The sequence below is a fragment of the Panthera onca genome, chromosome C2, assembly GCF_046562875.1.
Source record: "Panthera onca isolate mPanOnc1 chromosome C2, mPanOnc1 haplotype 2, whole genome shotgun sequence".
In the NCBI taxonomy this organism is placed as follows: domain Eukaryota; kingdom Metazoa; phylum Chordata; class Mammalia; order Carnivora; family Felidae; genus Panthera; species Panthera onca.
This window is the reverse complement of record NC_138347.1, coordinates 13,784,108-13,802,290: the sequence shown is the minus strand read 5'-3', so window position 1 is coordinate 13,802,290 and position 18,183 is coordinate 13,784,108. Positions and strand designations below refer to the sequence as shown.

Here is an 18,183-nt window from a genome sequence, read left to right as displayed (position 1 = left end):
TTATTGTCTTAGGCAAATGGCCACAATTTGTACCACTGAGGGTAAAACTCAGATTAATAAAAAAAAGTATGCGTTAATAAAATAGTATGAACCCATTTTGTAAGTGTGTGCGTGTTTTGTCGGCACACAGGGGCACACCCACGCATGTATTCAAGGAGCCAGTCAGGAAAGACATGAGCCAAAACGTGAACGCCTTGATTGAAAGCGAACCAACCCTTTATGTCTACAGCACAAGGCAATGACACCGGGCACAAAACACAAGCACAGAGCTGAGCACAACGGAACACAGGATGTTCTATTTAAGATGAAGACACAGAACTCAGAAACCAACGAGTTCTTGGGATCGGCTCGGGAAGCCCCAGGTGGCTTCCAGGAAAATGGGCCAAGTCCTAAAGCCAAAGAGAATGGGGCTGGTGCTCAGAAATGCTGTGAGGGTCCCACTGAATTTGACCTGGATGTGGGGCATGTTGAAAGCACATGTAAAATGGCATTTTTTTCTACGGATTCTGCTCTACAGTGGTTCCTGATATTTAAAATATTAAGGTTTAGGTTTTTAAAAAAGTATCGGGGCATCTGGGTGCCTCCACTGGTTAAACACTGACTCTTGATTTTGGCTCCGGTCACGATCCCACGGTTTGTGTCCTCGCTGACAGTGTGGAGCCTGCTTGGGATTCTCTCTCTCCCCCTCTCTGTCCCTCTCCTACTTTCTCTCTCTCAAAATAAGTAAACTTTAAAAAAATAATAAAAATAAAAACAATGCCCCCAAACCACAAAGAACAAGAATCCAGCCCACAAACATAGAGAACAGACTGATGGCTGCCAGAGAGTGGGGGGTGGACAAGATGAGTCAAAGGTTCAAAAGGTACAAATTTCCAGTTCTAAGATGAGTAAGTCCTCAGGAAGTAACATACATCATGGTGACTATAGTTAAAATACCATGCTGCAGATCTGAACATACCTAGAAGAGTGGATCTTGAGGGCTCTCATCACAAGAAAAACTATGTATGGTGACAGATAGTAACTGTACTACTGAGGAGGCCATTTTGCAATATACACGAATACCAAATCACCTGAAACTAAGATAATATTATAGGTCAATTACACCTCAAGTTGAAAAAATTAAAAAATAACACACAAAAATTTTTTTTTAATGTTTATTATTTTGACAGAGACAAGAGTGTGGCCAGGGGAGGAGCTGAGAGTGAGAGGAAGACACAGAATCTGAAACAGGCTCCAGGCTTCGGGCTGTCAGCGCAGAGCCCGACGCAGGGCTCGAACTCAGGAACGGCGACATCATGACCTGAGCCGAAGTCAGATACTTGACTGACTGAGCCACCCAGGCACCCCCAACACAAAAAAATTAAAAAGAACAACACACAAAAAAACACAAAAGCACGAAAAGCTCTACCAAGTCAGCTTTCCCTTGATGATCACGATAATTATTTAGAGAGAGAGAGAGAAACAAAAGGGCATTCCCAGGAATCTCCTCTTTCCCGCCGCCAACAGTCCACACCCATCCTCCCATCCAAAAAGGCACAGGACCGTCCAGATACTTTTCAGTATTTTTATTGTTTGACAGGCATTTACAACGTTCCATTCGTAGACCTAAAAACATAAAAATAGACCTTCTTTCAGCTTATAAAAGAAATATATAAGAACTTTTGACATAGACACGTCATGACCTTATGTACAAGAGACAATGGCACCCTCTCTAAGCACCAGACTTTCTAGCATCTGCAGACGGATTGCACTGGGACTAGTGTGGCTATCAGAAGTCTCTGCTTCCGTTTTCCATCTGGACACAATCGAACTAGAGGTGATATGGAACAATGCAGTGGTACAAAGGGTATAGAAACCATTCTAAAGCTTTTTAAGAAAACCAGAAGATATAGCAAAAATTTAATAGAATAAAACTTTCAAAAGATCAAGCTCAAAGCCCTGGAAACCCGAAAGGGGGGGGGGGGGGGACAGAGGGTGGAAAAGCGGGTAAAGCAAGCAGGGGTACCGGAGCGTGATGTTCTGAACTCTCTATTGTCTGGAAATATAAAGTCATAACTGATTTTTATAAAATATAATTCCTAAAGCTACTATAAAATTCAGGTCTTTAAAGTACCTACTGATGTGTCAAACACCAAATAGATATTTTCCCCAAAAAAGAAAGTTTTCATATTATTGAAACCCTTCTTAGGAAGTGGACATTGTGAAATGGGAGAAAAAAAAAAAAAAGCTATAAACCGTTTTAAAAGAATCAAAAGTGCTTTAACTTGTTTTTGTTCTTCCTATTTGGAAATCTGTTGAGAACGTTAGGTTTTTTTAGCGTGTTTACCCTGTTTTCGTTGGCATAGGTTTCTGAAGAGGCTGTTTTGTTAAGGGGTCTGGTGTGGACCGTCAGGGAAGGGACAGGTATTCTATGGATGAGGATGCAACTTTGATGGGAAAACCAACGATCACCATGGCAACCCCTTGAGAAGGAGCCTCCCCTCCCCCGCCACGTGCAACAGACATAACACACTGCCCATCCGGGTGTCATGTTTAATCCAGCCAAGCTCCCATCTCGCATAGAGATTCAAACATTAAAAAAAAAAAAAAAAAAAAAGCAATCTGTTTCTTTAAAAGTTTCTCCTAAGCATCTTGTTGGCCTTTCATATATAAATATAAAATCACCATGCCTCACTCTCTCTGTAAAAGGTAAAATCCTCATTTCTTTAGATTCAGAGTTACACTAGCACTGTAAAATTCTTATCTGTCTGTGCCCCTGCATCTCAAGTAAAATACAAAAAATAGTGTTTTTTTTGTGTTTTTTTTTTTTCAAGTGATAAATTTGGATCTCTTCTTAAAGAGTTTGGCATCTTTATAATTCTATGCAAAACTAGAACTTCCGAACACGGACACTGAGTAAGACCAGCCATGGACCAAAACAGAAGAGAGAGAAGAAAACAAACAAACAAACAAACAAAAAACCAACAAAAAAAAACCCCAAAAAACAACTCATCAAAACATACATCTCCACCGTCTCCTCACACATTCTTAAAATACACATATTCTCAGACATTTAAGAGGGGAAGGAGTAAGAACATTGTAGACGGTACAGTTGCTTTGTTGTGTTTTGTGTTTGAACGTGGTTTCCCCAACTGAGAGATGGCTCCTGGGCTGATTTCAGATAGAGCGACTTTTATTATTGTTAGTTTTTGTGCTGTCCCTTCAACTAATCTGTCGTAACATACTTAAAACACCCGGGGTGATTCTTTTTCCAGGGCTACAGAATCTTTCTTTTTTTTGTTTTATTTTTGAATTTTTCCGGCCCTGATTAGTTGAGGATAAGAGCCCTTAGGAATGTACAGAAGATGGAACTCGAGCTTATTTGGGATTCTGGACAATTCTTTCTGATGTCGTGAGAGATGACGAAGTTGGGTGGCAACGTGGCTTCAGCACAAAGTCAAGCCGCCAAAACCGTGTTTGTGTGTGTGCAAGAGTGCCACCTACGGGGACATTCTCCTCCTTGAGGGGACAGGAGGGAGCAGGGGGAGGGCAGGGCGTGGGGGGTGGGGAGTATCTACACACACTCTCTAGGGGGAAAGTGACAGTCAGATCTCAGTGTTCAGTTTCCTGGAGGGGGCAAAGTCTTCGCGCCTAACCCAGATGACTTCCTCGCTCGGGCCCTCCAGGCCTCCATTGATGCCCGACAGGGCGGCTTGCTTCTTGAGCTGCGTCATGCGGGACGCGTGACTATCCAGGCTTTTGCGGCCTCTCTCCCGCTGACTGATGGACGCAGCCTGAAGCTGCTCGGGCAGGTCTGTGTCCACCGCGGCGCCCTTCACGGACTCACAGAACTCATCATCGTCACTGAGGATGTCTGTCTCCTTGATGTCGTCTTGCTCCTCGTACTGAGCAAGATCGAACTGTTCCTCTACCCATCGGTCAGTGTCCCCGCCACCGGGGGGCTGCTGGGACTCTTTCTCCGGGCTGCTGGCCGAGATGGCATCAGAGTCAATGGTAAACCTGTTTCGAGCCAGTCGCCGCCTCCTTCTGCCAAGAGACTTGCTTGGGGCGGACACTGCACACACACACAAAAATATAAAAAGAAAACCCCCACATGCTTTACATGCGATGAAAATCCAGACAGCAAAGAAAAGAAAAAGAAACGCTAAATGGTATTTATTTGATGTCGTTCGGGGCTTAAAGTCCAGATTTCACCAGTCTGCCTTAGAGTCTTTATTTCACACAGATGTCTGGACTTGGAGGATGTCATAGCAACGGACCGAAGGGCAGGGGGAACAGAGGGACACAGGGGGCTGTCGGTTATGGGGAAAAGGGGATTCACCTCCCTCTGAAACAATCCATTTCTCTACCCTGTGCTGCACCCAGTTGACCTCTGACCCTGGGATTAGTTAGTGCCCTCAGCCCTGACGATGTCCCCTGGTGCAGTGCTCTGGGGATCCCCAGGGGCTGTCCCAGGGTCATGTAGCTGGGATGGGTCTCTGGTAAGGGTAGGGGGTGCTTTTAGGGTTCCACTGGCTTCGTAGAAATCACACATCAAGGAGGCAGAAGTTTGGGTCCAAGTTATACTGCTCTCTGGGAAACCAAATGTCACATTTCTGGAGGATCTGCAGTGAAGTAAGGGCACGGCGTCCCTCACGCAGAGCCTACAGGAGAGTGGCTCTCAGAGACACCAAGTCTCTAGTCACGGCCCTGCCCGCTTTCTGACACAGCCCCACGTGAACTGTGAGGCTGAGCAAATGTGAGCTTTAGTCCCTCCTGACGACATTCTGTGTCACCGATTACTCTCCTACAGATCAATTAAAATACCGGTGCCCGAGTGGAATGAGAAAGAAGTCATATATGACACCCATGCCATTGATCCTCGAAGCGCCATATAAAGGGACTCACCATTACGAACAAACAGATCTTTGAATTCGTTTGTTTACCCCACAGCCCTCTAGGAAGCCAGAGTTTTTCAAAACACACAAGACGCCACTCAATCAAGCAAACGAACACTCCCACCACACGCTCACACACAAAAGACACATACACAAGGGACGCCACTGCCTGGTCCCTGCTAGTCAAGGGGCTGTGGCGTTAGACACGAGAAGGTGAAATGCAACATGGGGTTCCCAGTGGAGGGGAAGAGCCTAAACCCCCATTAGGAGCCGCGTTCCCGGCACCTAAGCCCTAAAACCATTAAACTGTTTTCGGTGTAAGAAGTACGATAGCTATTCCCAAGTACTGCCAAACATAGCCATGACTCCAAACACAGCAGGTATACGGGCAGTGGGTCGGATGACGCCCTCACTTGGCTCCCATTCCGGCCATCCTCTGGCTCAGATCCCTAGGTTTCTATCGTTCTACCAGCTGAAAATGGGACAAACGGACATCGCTCTTGATCAAGGAGGGGAATCGAATAAAGGTTTCCAGGAAAAATGGAAAAAAAGAGAAAAAAAAAAAGGCACTACTTTTACCCCAGTGGGAAAAAGCAAAACTTCCTGTTCAGTTTTATCCCAATCCCACCATAGTGGAATCTGGCTGCCTCCAATCGCCATATTAGAACCACCTCAATTCAAAATTGGGCTACTGGAAATATTTTTGCCAATGCTCAAGTATTCAGGGGTAAAGTGTGTTAACATGCGTATTTTTGAAATGTGTCAAAAATACGATGTGTTGATGGATGATAGAAGGACAGATACGGGATAAGGAAAATACAAAACAAAAACAAAAACAAACCCCAATTATAGAATGGATGGTAGGTTCTGTATGTGTACAATTCTTTCATTTTAATTGGGCTTTTGGCAGACATAAAGTACTTTCAGACTGAGTACTGAGGCAAGACACTTGGCTTTACTGTCCTTTTCAATCAGAACAGAGAAATAAACTACCTGGGTATTTATGACAATGCGCAATGAAGCATGAGTATTTATCCTTTGTTAAAAGGATACTTAAGAACCTGGACAGCTATACAGGTTCAGGGAGACCATCTCTGACTTGAGTATTCCCAATTCATTGTTAAGACTTGTGACAAACTGGTGCTGGCTGAGCCGCTCAAGCATCATCTTTAAATCGTCTAACGTGAAGATGCTGATGATGATACTGAGGAGTTTGCAGAATGGCCAAAACTTTCTTCAGCTAACTATGAGCCATCGGGCAGACAACTTCCAATCAGCCAAAGCCAACAGGCTGACATTGAGGGTTTCTCTTGGTTTTCATGATGGTGTAACTCTGCATTCGTTTTTGCTCCAAAGGGGTCTTAGCAGGAAAACTTCTGAGTGTCCTACAGACTAAAATTGCTTAGTTTTAAGGTAAATGCAGCTCTGAATTTAGGTTCATTGATTAACAACTGAAACCTAGCCAATGACAAGCACATTTCCTGAGGCTGGCACGCGTATTCGCAATCCGAATTTAAACATTCCCTGGCAAGTAAAAAGGTTAGGCGAGACAATTCTCAGGAGAAGTGCTCTACTGTGAGGTATAAAGGGATCTGCAAAGTTTTCTTCACATGAGGACTCCGCGAGAAACTGTGGATACAAAGGTATGTCAGATTCTCAAGACACCTGGAGAACCCAACAGAACATGAGATGTTCACTGCGCTAGGTTTTCAACAGACATTTATCAACTGATTGGAGAGTAGGTTCGATTTAACCAACCCCCAACATTAGTTAAATGTAAGGTGCCTCAAGAACATAATACCCCCACGTCAAGCTATGTAGGCTAGGACTACGAAAACCTCCAACCATTCACAATTCTATCTATGCCTCTTCGACACAATTGTGAATAGGCAGAAAGGTGACCCGGACAAAGGTCAGAACCTTCTCGGCAAATGCCAAGAAAGCCTCTTTTACTGGACAATTCCCTGCAAAATTCAGGGCTACCTCTTAAGAAAGGAGGGATAAAAGTGTGACTATCTTGATGTCACTAACACCTATGTTATGAAAATACCTCTCTTCCTAGATATATTTTACTGCTATTTATAGATGGTAGTGTAGGTCTTCCTTCCTCACTGCTCCAAGGTGATGATTCCAGTCCTAAAAGAATATTTACTCTGGGACCATTTAAACTCTAGTTTCCTCTTTACCAAATAGCAGCTCAAGGCTTCCCCAAACTAACACTGGAGCTAAAAATAAAGTTGCAGGCACGAGGCAAGGGTAAACAGCTTATGTGTCACCTGGTCTATCAAACATGGCGTCCTGACTGAGAAGAGGCGTCGCTGTGTTTTCAGATTACGGAGCCACCATGTTTTCAGAATGGCAGGCCGTGACCTTGCTGAGACAGGACACACTGCTTTTTGCTAGACAAAGCCGGCTGTCATGCAAAGCAGCGACTCTCATTCCACAAGCAGGCTGAGAGAGCCCCTCCAGAAAGGGAACGCGCTCACTTGCTGGCTTGGCGAATGAGAGAGGCGTCCCCAGCCAAAAGGAGGAGGGTGGCAAAGGGAAGCTGGAGGGAGGGCAAGATGAGTAAATGAAGGGCGGATCCCCAGGGAGCTGCGGGGAAGGAGGCAAGGGCAAGGAACCTGACACCAGGGAAGAGCTGTACTCCAGTGTTAGCCCCCACAAGGCCACATCTAATTCTTGCTCAACAGAAAGGTCAAGCTCACTGGAGTTCTACAGTGGAGTGGGGGTGACGGGGATCTTGAACGTCTGAATCCCCACAGTACCTGCCCTGCTCATGGCTGGCCTGGCCCCTTTGAGCGCACACAATCTTTTTCCTCCAAAAGGTACATATTGCTGGGATGAGGGAAGGCTTTCAGTTTTGAGGAGCTGTCTTCTGTGCTTATCACGCAGGATTGAATGCACAGCCTTCAGGAAATCTTTCCGGCTCTCTGGAGAGCTATGAAAAGAAAGAAGATTTACACGCGTTAGGGGGAAAAAGTACTTAACACATGGGGATCTTCTAATGTTATCGGGGGCAGCCCAACAAATATCCCTGAGGACCAAAGGTTAAAGAGGCCACAACTCCAATTTCTGCGCTGAGCCATGTTTTCATTGCTGGAGATCGAGAACACACACTTCTTTCCCTTTATGCTTTATGACTCATCTCCAGCAGCTAATGTGGGACAGACAGCCCATTGACGAATAGATTGATGAATACACTGATCCTGCACCAAGAAGTTGCCAGATTCTGCTTTTGACACTTAAGGCCTTTCGTTCCAAAATGTTTTTTTACAGGCAAATGAACCACAGGATTCTCAGCTCTGCAGAGCACCCAAAGACAGACATCCCAATGACCTTAGTTTCCTCTAGAGTTGGCCTTATGTTAAATATCAGCTACTCCCATGACATATTTCAACAAGTTGATACTTTTTTAAAGACTTTTTAAAATGTTATTTATTTTTGAGAGAGAGACAGAGCATAAGGTGGGGGGGGGGGAGACAGAGAGAGAGACACAGAATCCAAAGCAGGCTCCAGGCTCTGAGCTGTCAGCACAGAGCCCGACACGGGGCTCGAACCCACAAACCGTAAAGATCATGACCTGAGCTGAAGTGGGACGCTTAACCGACTGAGCCACCCAGGTGCCCCACGACAAGTCAATACTAAAGCTACCTTGAAAAGAACTAAAAAATCTTCCCAAGCCCTAATTCCCACAATAAAAACCTTCCTCCTAGGTAAGAGTAATTTTTCTAATTAGGTCGTCGGTATTTCTACCCAGGTAAGTGGCACTCAGTCTTCCGTATTAATGATGAATGAATCTCTAGGGGCGGGCTCACCAAAGTCCATGGACTTTGCCAACAAAACCACAAACAGGTTAGCCTACGCAGATAGTACCCGAGTTTGAACTCAGTGTTCATTTCTGTAATATTTTAGGCAAAGTAGCCTCCGTGAGCCTTGGCTCCCCATAGGTAAAATGGAATAATGGAACCTCAGTCTGGCTAAATGAAATAATGCATGTGGTGGGGGGTGGGGAGGGTGCGGCGTCTGGGTGGCTCAGTCGGTGAAGCGTCCAACTGTAGGTTTCGGCTCAGGTCATGATCTCATGGTGATGAGCTGGAGCCCCGAGTCAGGCTCTGCAGTGAGAGCACAGCACCTTTTTGAGATTCTCATTCTCTCATTCTCTCATTCTCTCATTCTCTCTCTCTCTCTCTCTCTCTCTCCCTCTCTTTCTGTCCCTCCCCCACTTGCTTGCTCTCTCTCCAAACAAACTTAAAATAAGTATATAAGTAAATAAAAAGAAATTAGGTTAGTGAGATCATCGTCTATGTTCTGATAAGATCAGTTTAATTTGTCAGATCAGTGTTATTTGTTGCGCAAGAAAAAGCACGTGGCGTCTAGGGACGCACAGGCAGATGTGCAGAGCCCCGAGGGGGTTGAGGGGACATCGAGCAGTCACGTCCCTTCCCTCTGGGCTGCACAGTCTCACGGCCCCAGGCTCACCTGCAGCACAGGTGGAAGATCCTCTCCGGCCTCCCTTCAGACTCAGACTTTACATGGACAATTTCACACACGGCATTTGCTTCCGCGTCTACATAAATTAAAACAAGGAGGGATTAGCGTATGTTTCAAAGAAATACATTTGCATTTTTACAAAAGCATGTTCTACGCCCTGGCGTAAGATTAAATAGCGCAGAGCCTCATAAGACCAAAGGTCCTTCACCACCATCCTGTCAGCTCAGAGAGACAAAGTGAGAGCTTAATGGGTGTTAAGAAAAAGAAATGCTTGGAAATTTTCCAGTTGCTACAATCTCCTGCTAGATGGTCTAAAAGGGCAATCAGTCAATCATATTGATTACAGAACTACCCCTTTAGCTGCACGGCCTGTTTGGCCGAACTATTTCCATTAAGTGAGTAGTTCTTTTGGCAACGGTTGGACTAGACAGAACCCAAGATGCCAGTGCAGAGTGCAGCAGGCCAGTGCTATCCAGAGGCAGGTCCTCGTGTCCCTGAGAAGAGCCTTCCCTGTGAGTGGCGAGGCCCGTGTCCTGGCCAAGCAGGTCCTGGAAACAGATGGGCCTCCTCCTCTTTCTCAGCACCCCCAGGGTGCCCACTCTGAGGGAAGCAAAAATGGGATGCCCAGAGGTGGGGACAGTTGTACTTTGAAATCATTTCTAAGCTTTGCAACGTCGGCATACCATGGTCTTTGAAGTCAGAAATAGTGTTTGTGGAAAGGACAATTACTGCAATCAGCAAAGGCTGCACCTCGCGAGGTCTCAGCCTTACCCAGCGTGGTACCGAGAGCCCCGGTCACAAACCCTCATTGTGCCCATACGATTTAAGCCCAACCAGGGCTCATCTGCAAAAATGTTCACGAGTCTTCCCAAACGAAGATAAAAATCGAGCAATTGCACATTCTGGTTTCTCAGAGCCACTGGAATGGATCTCATGACGAGAAACAAGTCGGCTCATCTTTCTAACTCACTTAAAAAAAAAGCTTTTATCTTGATTATCTTAAACATGCTTTGAATGAAAGCATGAAAGAGTGAGAATGAACAGCACATCACAAAGACGGCTTTGTTGCCACAATTTAAATTCTTTGTGTACGTGGTCCTCCGCGAAGGCAAAATATCTGGCCGAGAAGCCAACAGTTGGCCACGGACACAAGCTTTCCCATTTATAAAACAGGCACAACATACGAACTAGATGATCTGCAACCTACGATTACAAAATAAGACAAGAAGAGTGTTTAAGTGCCCCATCCTCGGAATGCTACTCCAGCTGATAACTTCCAGGTTCTCGCAAATCAAATAAAGTAAAAAGGCACCAGAGTAAATTGCTGTGCCTCAAGGTTGGGAAGAAACCTTCTTAAGGCAAATGATCATCCCAAATACATTTGTCCTATGGGGTTTCTGCATTTGAGTGTTTCTACAAGAGATCACAACAGTGAGGGAAGAAGCTCTGGTTTAATTTCAGTGAGTAATTGAAGGTTCACGAAAACCGCACGACGTGGGACTTGATTTTATGAGGATCAGAGCCAATTTTATTACTCATGGAGGTGACATGTGGAAACAGGGAAGGATGAGGAACACGCACTGGGCACCAAGAACTTAATGCTCACATCAGATGCCAGAAGAGGATACAGAAATACGGATCTACTGTGCATTGCAGAGGTCCCTTCCATGGCCTCCCTTCACTAACAGACAACTGCACCTGTTGTCCAAGTGGGATGGGCTTTAATGGCGTTATTTTGTGCTTTTGGTGGTCTTTACAGGCCCCCCTGGTTAAAAAGCTAGTGAGTGATTTTCTGTGGGCTTTAATCTGCTCACGGTCTCAAGGATTCTGTCCAGAAGTACAAGACTCACTGCTACTCAGATATTAGGCACTATAATATTAATACATATAACAGGATTGACTAGAACTCCTTGAAACAATATTGAAAACATTCCATCCATTCGCTTAGTTCATGCATTCATTCATTCATTCATTCATTCAAATATTTAATACATGGCTGGGAACACAAGAGGCGGTAGAGAGACTGAGGAAAAAGAGATAAATATAGAAGAAAAAGGAAGGTTACAGAGGTTATGCCAAAGAAAGGATTCAGACCAACCGTTCATACACATGTTGGAAACGTGCACCCGGCATGTTCCCATGTTTACCTGCACTTGCCAAAGCTCGAACCTGCAGAGCTTCGGTGGGGATCATGTGCCGAAACCGGAAGGGGTCCCAGTCCTCATAAATCGAAAGCCTGTGAGATCCTACCTGCAGGAAGAGAAGGAAGCGGGTGCGTGAGGGTGATCTGCTTCAGCCTGGACCGGACCCCCCCACCACCACCACAGACACACACCCACACCCCCCTCCCCCACACCCAGACAACTAGTGAGGCTGGAACACCCTGCGCTGGTCTGGAGGGACCTCAGCCCCATGGGAAGGAAGATGAAAGGGATTCCCCAAAAGGGGGACAGTAAAAAGGCAACAAGTGTCAGGAAGGTTCTGGCCATGATGGGCCCCAATAGCTCTTCACGTTTCATGCTCTCAATGTGCACCTGCCAAAGAGAAGGCGGGGTAGGCAATCTCCTCCCGTTCTTAGCAATGCTTCAAATGTATTTAGAAAGGAAGGAAGGAAGGAAGGAAGGAAGGAAGGAAGGAAGGAAGGAAGGAAGGAAAAAGAAAGAAAGAAAGAAAGAAAGAAAGAAAGAAAGAAAGAAAGAAAGAAAGAAGGAAAGAAAGAAAAAGAAATCACACAAGGCTCGTGCCTGACCAAGGGGCAGAATGGTAATTATGCAGATAAAAACTACGAAGCAGATAGAAATGGAGTTACTTTCAAACCAGGGGAGACGTAAGAAGTCTTACAAGTTTCTTCTTCTGTTTGGAACCGTCTTTATACACAAGGACCACAGCAGTTTTGAAGACTAGAAAAAGAGGAGACAAGGTGGTTACAGCACATAACACACGAGGCTTTCCTCTGAACTCCGATAATGGACACTACAGTTCCCAAGAAGACAGCGAGGGGCATGTGAGCCAGCCCCGACCCCACCTTCTGCTCATTCACCCCATCCACACGGCTCCAAAGCCTCCTGTGATGACAATTTTCCAAAAACCACAGAAAGCCTAAGTAAATGGAAATAAACCCTCCCGCCCCACTGGAACCTTTTTAAAGCAAGTTTAATCATGGTGTGATTTCAAGTTTAAAACTTCGGCAGAATGCATTTAACAAAAATGTACTGGTTCAGCAGCTGGAGGAACAGTACAAACCTCGATGATGATAACAAAGCTTACAGGGATTTAGATTTATGCCAGCTAACCTAATAAATAGTGTACACACACATACACACACACACACACACACACACACACACAGAGTATTGATAATTCAGGAAACAGAACTCATCTTTTTTGACCTAAAGAAATGAAAATGCGTTTATGAAAGCTGAATGCAATTGCACTTCTTCCAAATGGGGCTGAATCACAGGAAGGATCCAGGGGCAGGGAGCTTGCCGGTTTATTCTTACAGTCTTTGAGGGGTAGAGGAGACCCAATAGTTGTGCACACTCCATAGAGTTCCTTAAACAATGCCAAGCATGGTGACCACTCAGTGACTCTGACTCTTCCTAGAGGGAAGGAAGAACGGGCGCCCAGGAGACCAGAAGATGGGCAAGCCCATCGCTGGCTCTTGAATGCAAGGACTCCATCCCTCTTCCTGCTCTGGCCCCAAGAGCCAGGGCCCAGGTGGTCACATGGCAGCTGGAGGGGCCATGCCTGGTGTACCAGACCCAGGATCACAAAGGGAAGGAATATTCTGAGCATTCTCAGGGAGGGGCTCCCAGGCCTTCTGGAGACCAACCCCAAGTGTCTGGCTCATTTTCTGTCCTATTATAAATGAATCGGCTTCTCCTTGGTGCAAGATGCCTCTAACCTCCACTGCAGAAACCAGCCTGATGGTGTAAAGAAACCAGCTCTAGCCACTGGGTCTGGACGGCCCCTGGCCCTTCACGCTCACAGCATCCCACCCCTCAAGAGTTCCAGAGGGTCGGGGCGCCTGGCTGGCTCAGCCGGTGAAGCATCCAATTTTTGGTTTCGGCTCAGGTCATGATCTCACGGTTTGTGAGTTCGAGCCTCATGTCAGGCTCTGTGCTGACAGCACGGAACCTGCTTGGGATTCTCTCTCTCTCCCCCTCTCTCTGCCCCTACCCCACCAGTGCTGTCTCTGTCTCTCTTAAAATAAATAAATGAAAGAAAGAAAGAAGGAAGGAAGGAAGGAAGGAAGGAAGGAAGGAAGGAAAGAAAGAAAGAGAAAGAAAGAAGGAAGGAAGGAAGGAAGGAAGGAAGGAAGGAAGGAAGGAAGGAAGGGAGGGAAGAAAGAAAAAGAATCCTAGAGGATTGACGGAGAGGTTCCCTCTCCAAAGTCCCCACTAGCCCAAGGAGGCTGTACCTGCTCTGCACGGTGACTAACACTGGCACATGAAGAGGCCCTACATTCCCACCAGAAGCCTTCAGAAATCACCACAGCCGGGACAATGGGTCCCTTTAAAACTGAGGGAGCTCCACCCCAGGACAGGGTGTCCAGTGACCTTAGTCTCAGAAGACCCACCAAGTCACTGGGACTACAGCTCAATGGGGTGGTTGCCATGGTTCTAAAAAGGCTACTGGCCTGCCTCAGTTTACCCTGACCTCAACTATCTTGGATCACGGCAGTGGGGCCAGAGCGGTCCTCAGCAGGGGCTGTGACCACCTCCGCCTTAAACCCTCCCTGATCCCCTGGGACTAGTCTCACTCAGCTGACTGGAGGTGTTGCCCAATCTCTTCCACATGACCCCCACCAAAACTCCTAGCTACCCCTTGCCAGCCCCAAGCACTCCTCTACACCCCCAGCGGTGAACGTCTAATACCCTGCAAGGTGGAAGCCTAGACCAACTATTTCTTTTCTTTTTTTTTTAAGGTGATAATCATCAGCATTCAGTACAGATTAGCCATCCTGTGAGTAAGAACATCAAGGTGCTGAGGTATACATCAGTACATCAATTTGTTTCAGAGGGAAGCTGCGCTGTCTCCTGAGACGAGAGATTCAAATCAAAAGACAACCACGTTTTAACCCCAGAGCTGCCTGTTCAATGGTAATTACCCTGCTTCCCTTACAGCAACTCCTCTTCACTTCAAAAGGCATTTCTAAGGCCGTTTGCTCTGCCTTGCTACCTGAAATCACATCAAAACTGCCAAACATGACCTCGGAGGACTGAAAACCCGTAAGTGAGTTCATGATGGTGAGGACAGTCTGCCTTTACTCATAATCCTGGTTTGTTTTTCTCAATTTTTTAAAATTAATGTTTATTCATTTTCTGAGAGAGAGAGAGAGAGAGAGAGACAGAGATAAGAGACAGAGCGTGAGCAGGGGAGGGGCTGAGAGAGAGGGAGACACACAATCCAAAGCAGGGTCCAGGCTGTGAGCTGTCATGTCAGCACAGAGCCTGATATGGGGGCTCGAACCTGTAAACCGCAAGATCATGACCTGAGCCGAAGTCAGACACATAACTGACTGAGCCACCCTGGTGCCCTCTGGAGATGACTCTTACTTAATAAGCTTGCCTCCACCTCCCATAGAGCCTTGGGCAATTCTCACCTTGCTAACTATGGCCCCCGCGGAATCTACTGGCAGTGTGATCACCGATCACTGATCACTGGGCCTGGGTGTGCAACTTCCATTCACACCCAGCACAGGTGATGGGGGCTCCCTTTTGGTGAGTCTCTCCCCCACCCCACCTCCCCCCCACCCCCCCCCCCACCCGCTCCCAGCCCCAGTAAGCAACCCATGGGGCAGGGAGCAGAATGATGCAGAGTGGAACACACACTGTCCTCCCTCTGAGCCTGTGCAGCAAGTGGCAGCTAAAGCCCCAAACCTCAAAAACAGCCTGTTCCTGAACCCTTTGTAAACCACCCTGCAAACTGGGGCCAGCTGCCTATTCAGCACAGCCTGCGAATACAGGCGCTCGTTTGGTTACATGTGGTCTATGGTTGCAGTTTGGCTACATATGGCTTCTGGCCCTGAAAACCTAAAATATTTACAATGTGGCCTTTTACAGAGTAGGTTGGTTGACCCCTACTTTCTCCCACTCAAATTATTTTCTGGTTTTAAATCTGTTCATTTCTAACCCCAGGAAATCTGTACAATTCAGAACACAGTCGTGAAAAAGTCCCAATGACGGAACTCTGGAATTGTTCACCTGTAGCCCAGAATCAGAAACAGGTAGGTAAGACCGTTTGGGTCATTTACTTGGGAATCATACTTCCTAGAAATGACCTACCATGAAGCATCAGAAAGCTGCCAGCCCTTCCAAGAAGGAATTGCAACATAAGAAACACAACTGGTAAGTGGGGGGTGAGGGGTGGGGGGAGTAGGGAAAGAAAACACTCTCCTTACCCCTGCCAAAAGCACCCCGCCCCCATCAAAAGCTACCAATGTGTTATAATATCCCAATACTTTCTTGTATGACGCATGTAGTCACATATTTTTCTTGCACACTTCTACCCACCTTTTATTTCTTTAATGTTTATTTATTTTGAGAGAGCGCACGAGAAGGGAGAGGGGCAAACAGAGAGAGAGAGAATCCCAAGCAGGCTCCAAGCCAAGAGCACAGAGCCCAAACCCACAAACCACAAGCTCATGACCTGAGCCGAAGTCAAGAGCGGGACGCTCAACGAACTGAGCCACCCAGGCGCCTGCCCACCTTTGTTATGTTTAATGAAATGGCATCACTACTCTAGTGGCTTTTTGAAAATGTTACAAAGGTCACTACGTTTTTCCGTGAAGGCTGAGTGATCTAAGTGACAAGTTCAACAGTCTTTATGTTCAACACTCTGATTTTAATATCACGAGGATGTTCCACTTGGGGAGACTCTGTTCACATCGTGGGGGGAGGAAAAAAAGAAGTGTTCAGTTAAAGAAGCCTTAAGCAACAACCTCTTGAAGGCAAGGTAAGAAAATGGAAATGCTAGATTTCCTTTATTTTAGGTTCCCACCCATGAGTCTTCTGTAGAGGCTAGGAGAAGACACAACATAAAACCGAAGCACACACTGTTGGTCGTTTTGCACCCAGAACGGCACTGCAGGCCGTCCAAGCATTCAAACTGCAACAACAAGCCGTATTTCCTAAATTACCCACAATTCCCGGTGTGCCAAAACACAGTTTTCTCTCTCAAAAAGCATTTCACAATACGACCACGTGAGAGTTCTGATTACAGCAACCGCATCCATCTGAACCAGTTGATTGAAAAAGAGAAATCACGCACAAGCATCTCTACTTTTGCTAGTATTCGCCCTACTCTGATTGAGAGGCGCCCCACAACTGAGCAAGGCACCCACCACAGGTGAGCTGAGAATCAGAGTCCTGAATCCCAGCACCACACACAACAGCAGAGTCAGCAAGGATAAAAGATGTCAGATTTGAGGTCGCAGAAAAAGACGGTGTTTTCATTTTTGCCCATCGGCTTTTCCCTGGTGTATTGTTAACCTGTTATTTTGAAAAGCTATGCAGAGGGGGGTTGGGTGGCTCAGTTGGTTAAGCGTCCGACTTCGGCTCAGGTCATGATCTCACAATTCATGAGTTCGAGCCCTGTGTGGAGCTCTGTGCTGACGGCCCAGAGCCTGGAGCCTGCTTCCAGTTCTGTGTCTTCTCTCTCTGCCCCTCCCCACTCCTGCTCTCCCTCTCCCTCCCCGCCCCTTTCTCAAAAATAAACATTAAAAAACGTTTTTTTTAATAAAAAATAAAAAGAAAAGATATTCAGAGCAGGGACGACAACAAACTTTTTCTCTGCCTGCGTGTTCGTACACGGGGCAGGCTTGGCACGGCCATTCCCTCCCTCCCACGTAGCTGGTGCTCACACTGGCCATACTTCACTGGAAGGTTTCATTCACTGTTTGTGACATGCTGGTGCTCAAGGCAGGAAGACCGGTTCAGATAACTGGAATGAACTTCATTTTAATAAATTGGGTCTTGGGAAAGAAATGTTCTTGTTTTGGGAAATAAGCCCAGCCTCCCTCCCTGTGCCCACCCTCACCAGCCCTGTTCTGATACATACCAAAGGCTGCCAGTTCTGGCTCCTTTTTCCACTTTCCCAGGGAGGCTGGCGGGTTTGGCCAAATCACGGTGGTGTGCAAAAGCAGGTCCCCCATGCTCAGATCTGCAACCTGAGAAGCACAGAAAACAAACAAACAAACAAACAAACTTGCAGGTGGTTGTTACAATATTCAGATTTTTAGGTTTTCAAATCTGGCAGGCTGATGTCAATCTTATTTCACAAAAATATGGTCTTTAAAAACATCTGGTCACTTTTTTTTTCTTTTTCTTTTAAATAGATTTCCCATACTTTACTTTTTAAATTTTTTAATGTTGATTTTTATTTGAAAGAGAGAGAAAGAGACAGAGACTGTGCACGAGTGGAGAGGGGCAGAGAGATGGAGACAGAATCCGAAGCAGGCTCCAGACTCCCAACTGCCAGCACAGAGTGTGACGCAGGGCCAGAACTCAAGAGCCATGAGATCATGAACTGAGCCGAAGCTGAACACTTAACGGACTGAGCCACCCCGGTACCCCTGGTCACTTTGTTTTCTTTATCCCACATTTATCTACAAGAATTTCAAGACTAGAGTGGCAAAAGGTAGAAATTGGGGCCTCAAAATTCACACACAGTAGCCTGGAGCCTGGAACCTGTCAAAATTGATCTACAAAACTGGCCAAACTCTGTGTTCAAATAGAGACAGTTCCCCAAGGAGAGACAAATGGCCATCGATCACAGAGATTCCCCCCAGAAAACTAGGCATTTCCACCTA

The 18,183-nt window shown here is 46.3% G+C and overlaps 1 protein-coding gene across 11 annotated transcripts in view; it reads right to left on the bottom strand.

Annotated features, from left to right (window-relative positions):
• Positions 1-1,550: 1,550 nt before the first annotated feature.
• TIAM1 (TIAM Rac1 associated GEF 1) overlaps positions 1,551-18,183 on the bottom strand; it is a 388,818-nt gene continuing 372,185 nt past the window's right edge. For all 11 annotated transcript variants that reach the window (XM_078452850.2, XM_078452848.2, XM_078452849.2 and 8 more), the window contains 6 exons: positions 17,433-17,541; positions 12,213-12,271; positions 11,519-11,621; positions 9,360-9,447; positions 7,646-7,818; positions 1,551-4,054 (listed from right to left, as the gene is read on the bottom strand). In XM_078452850.2, the coding sequence (XP_078308976.1) occupies positions 3,585-4,054; positions 7,646-7,818; positions 9,360-9,447; positions 11,519-11,621; positions 12,213-12,271; positions 17,433-17,541 (1,002 nt within the window). In that variant the 3' untranslated portion in view covers positions 1,551-3,584. The remainder of the gene's footprint in view (positions 4,055-7,645; positions 7,819-9,359; positions 9,448-11,518; positions 11,622-12,212; positions 12,272-17,432; positions 17,542-18,183) is intronic.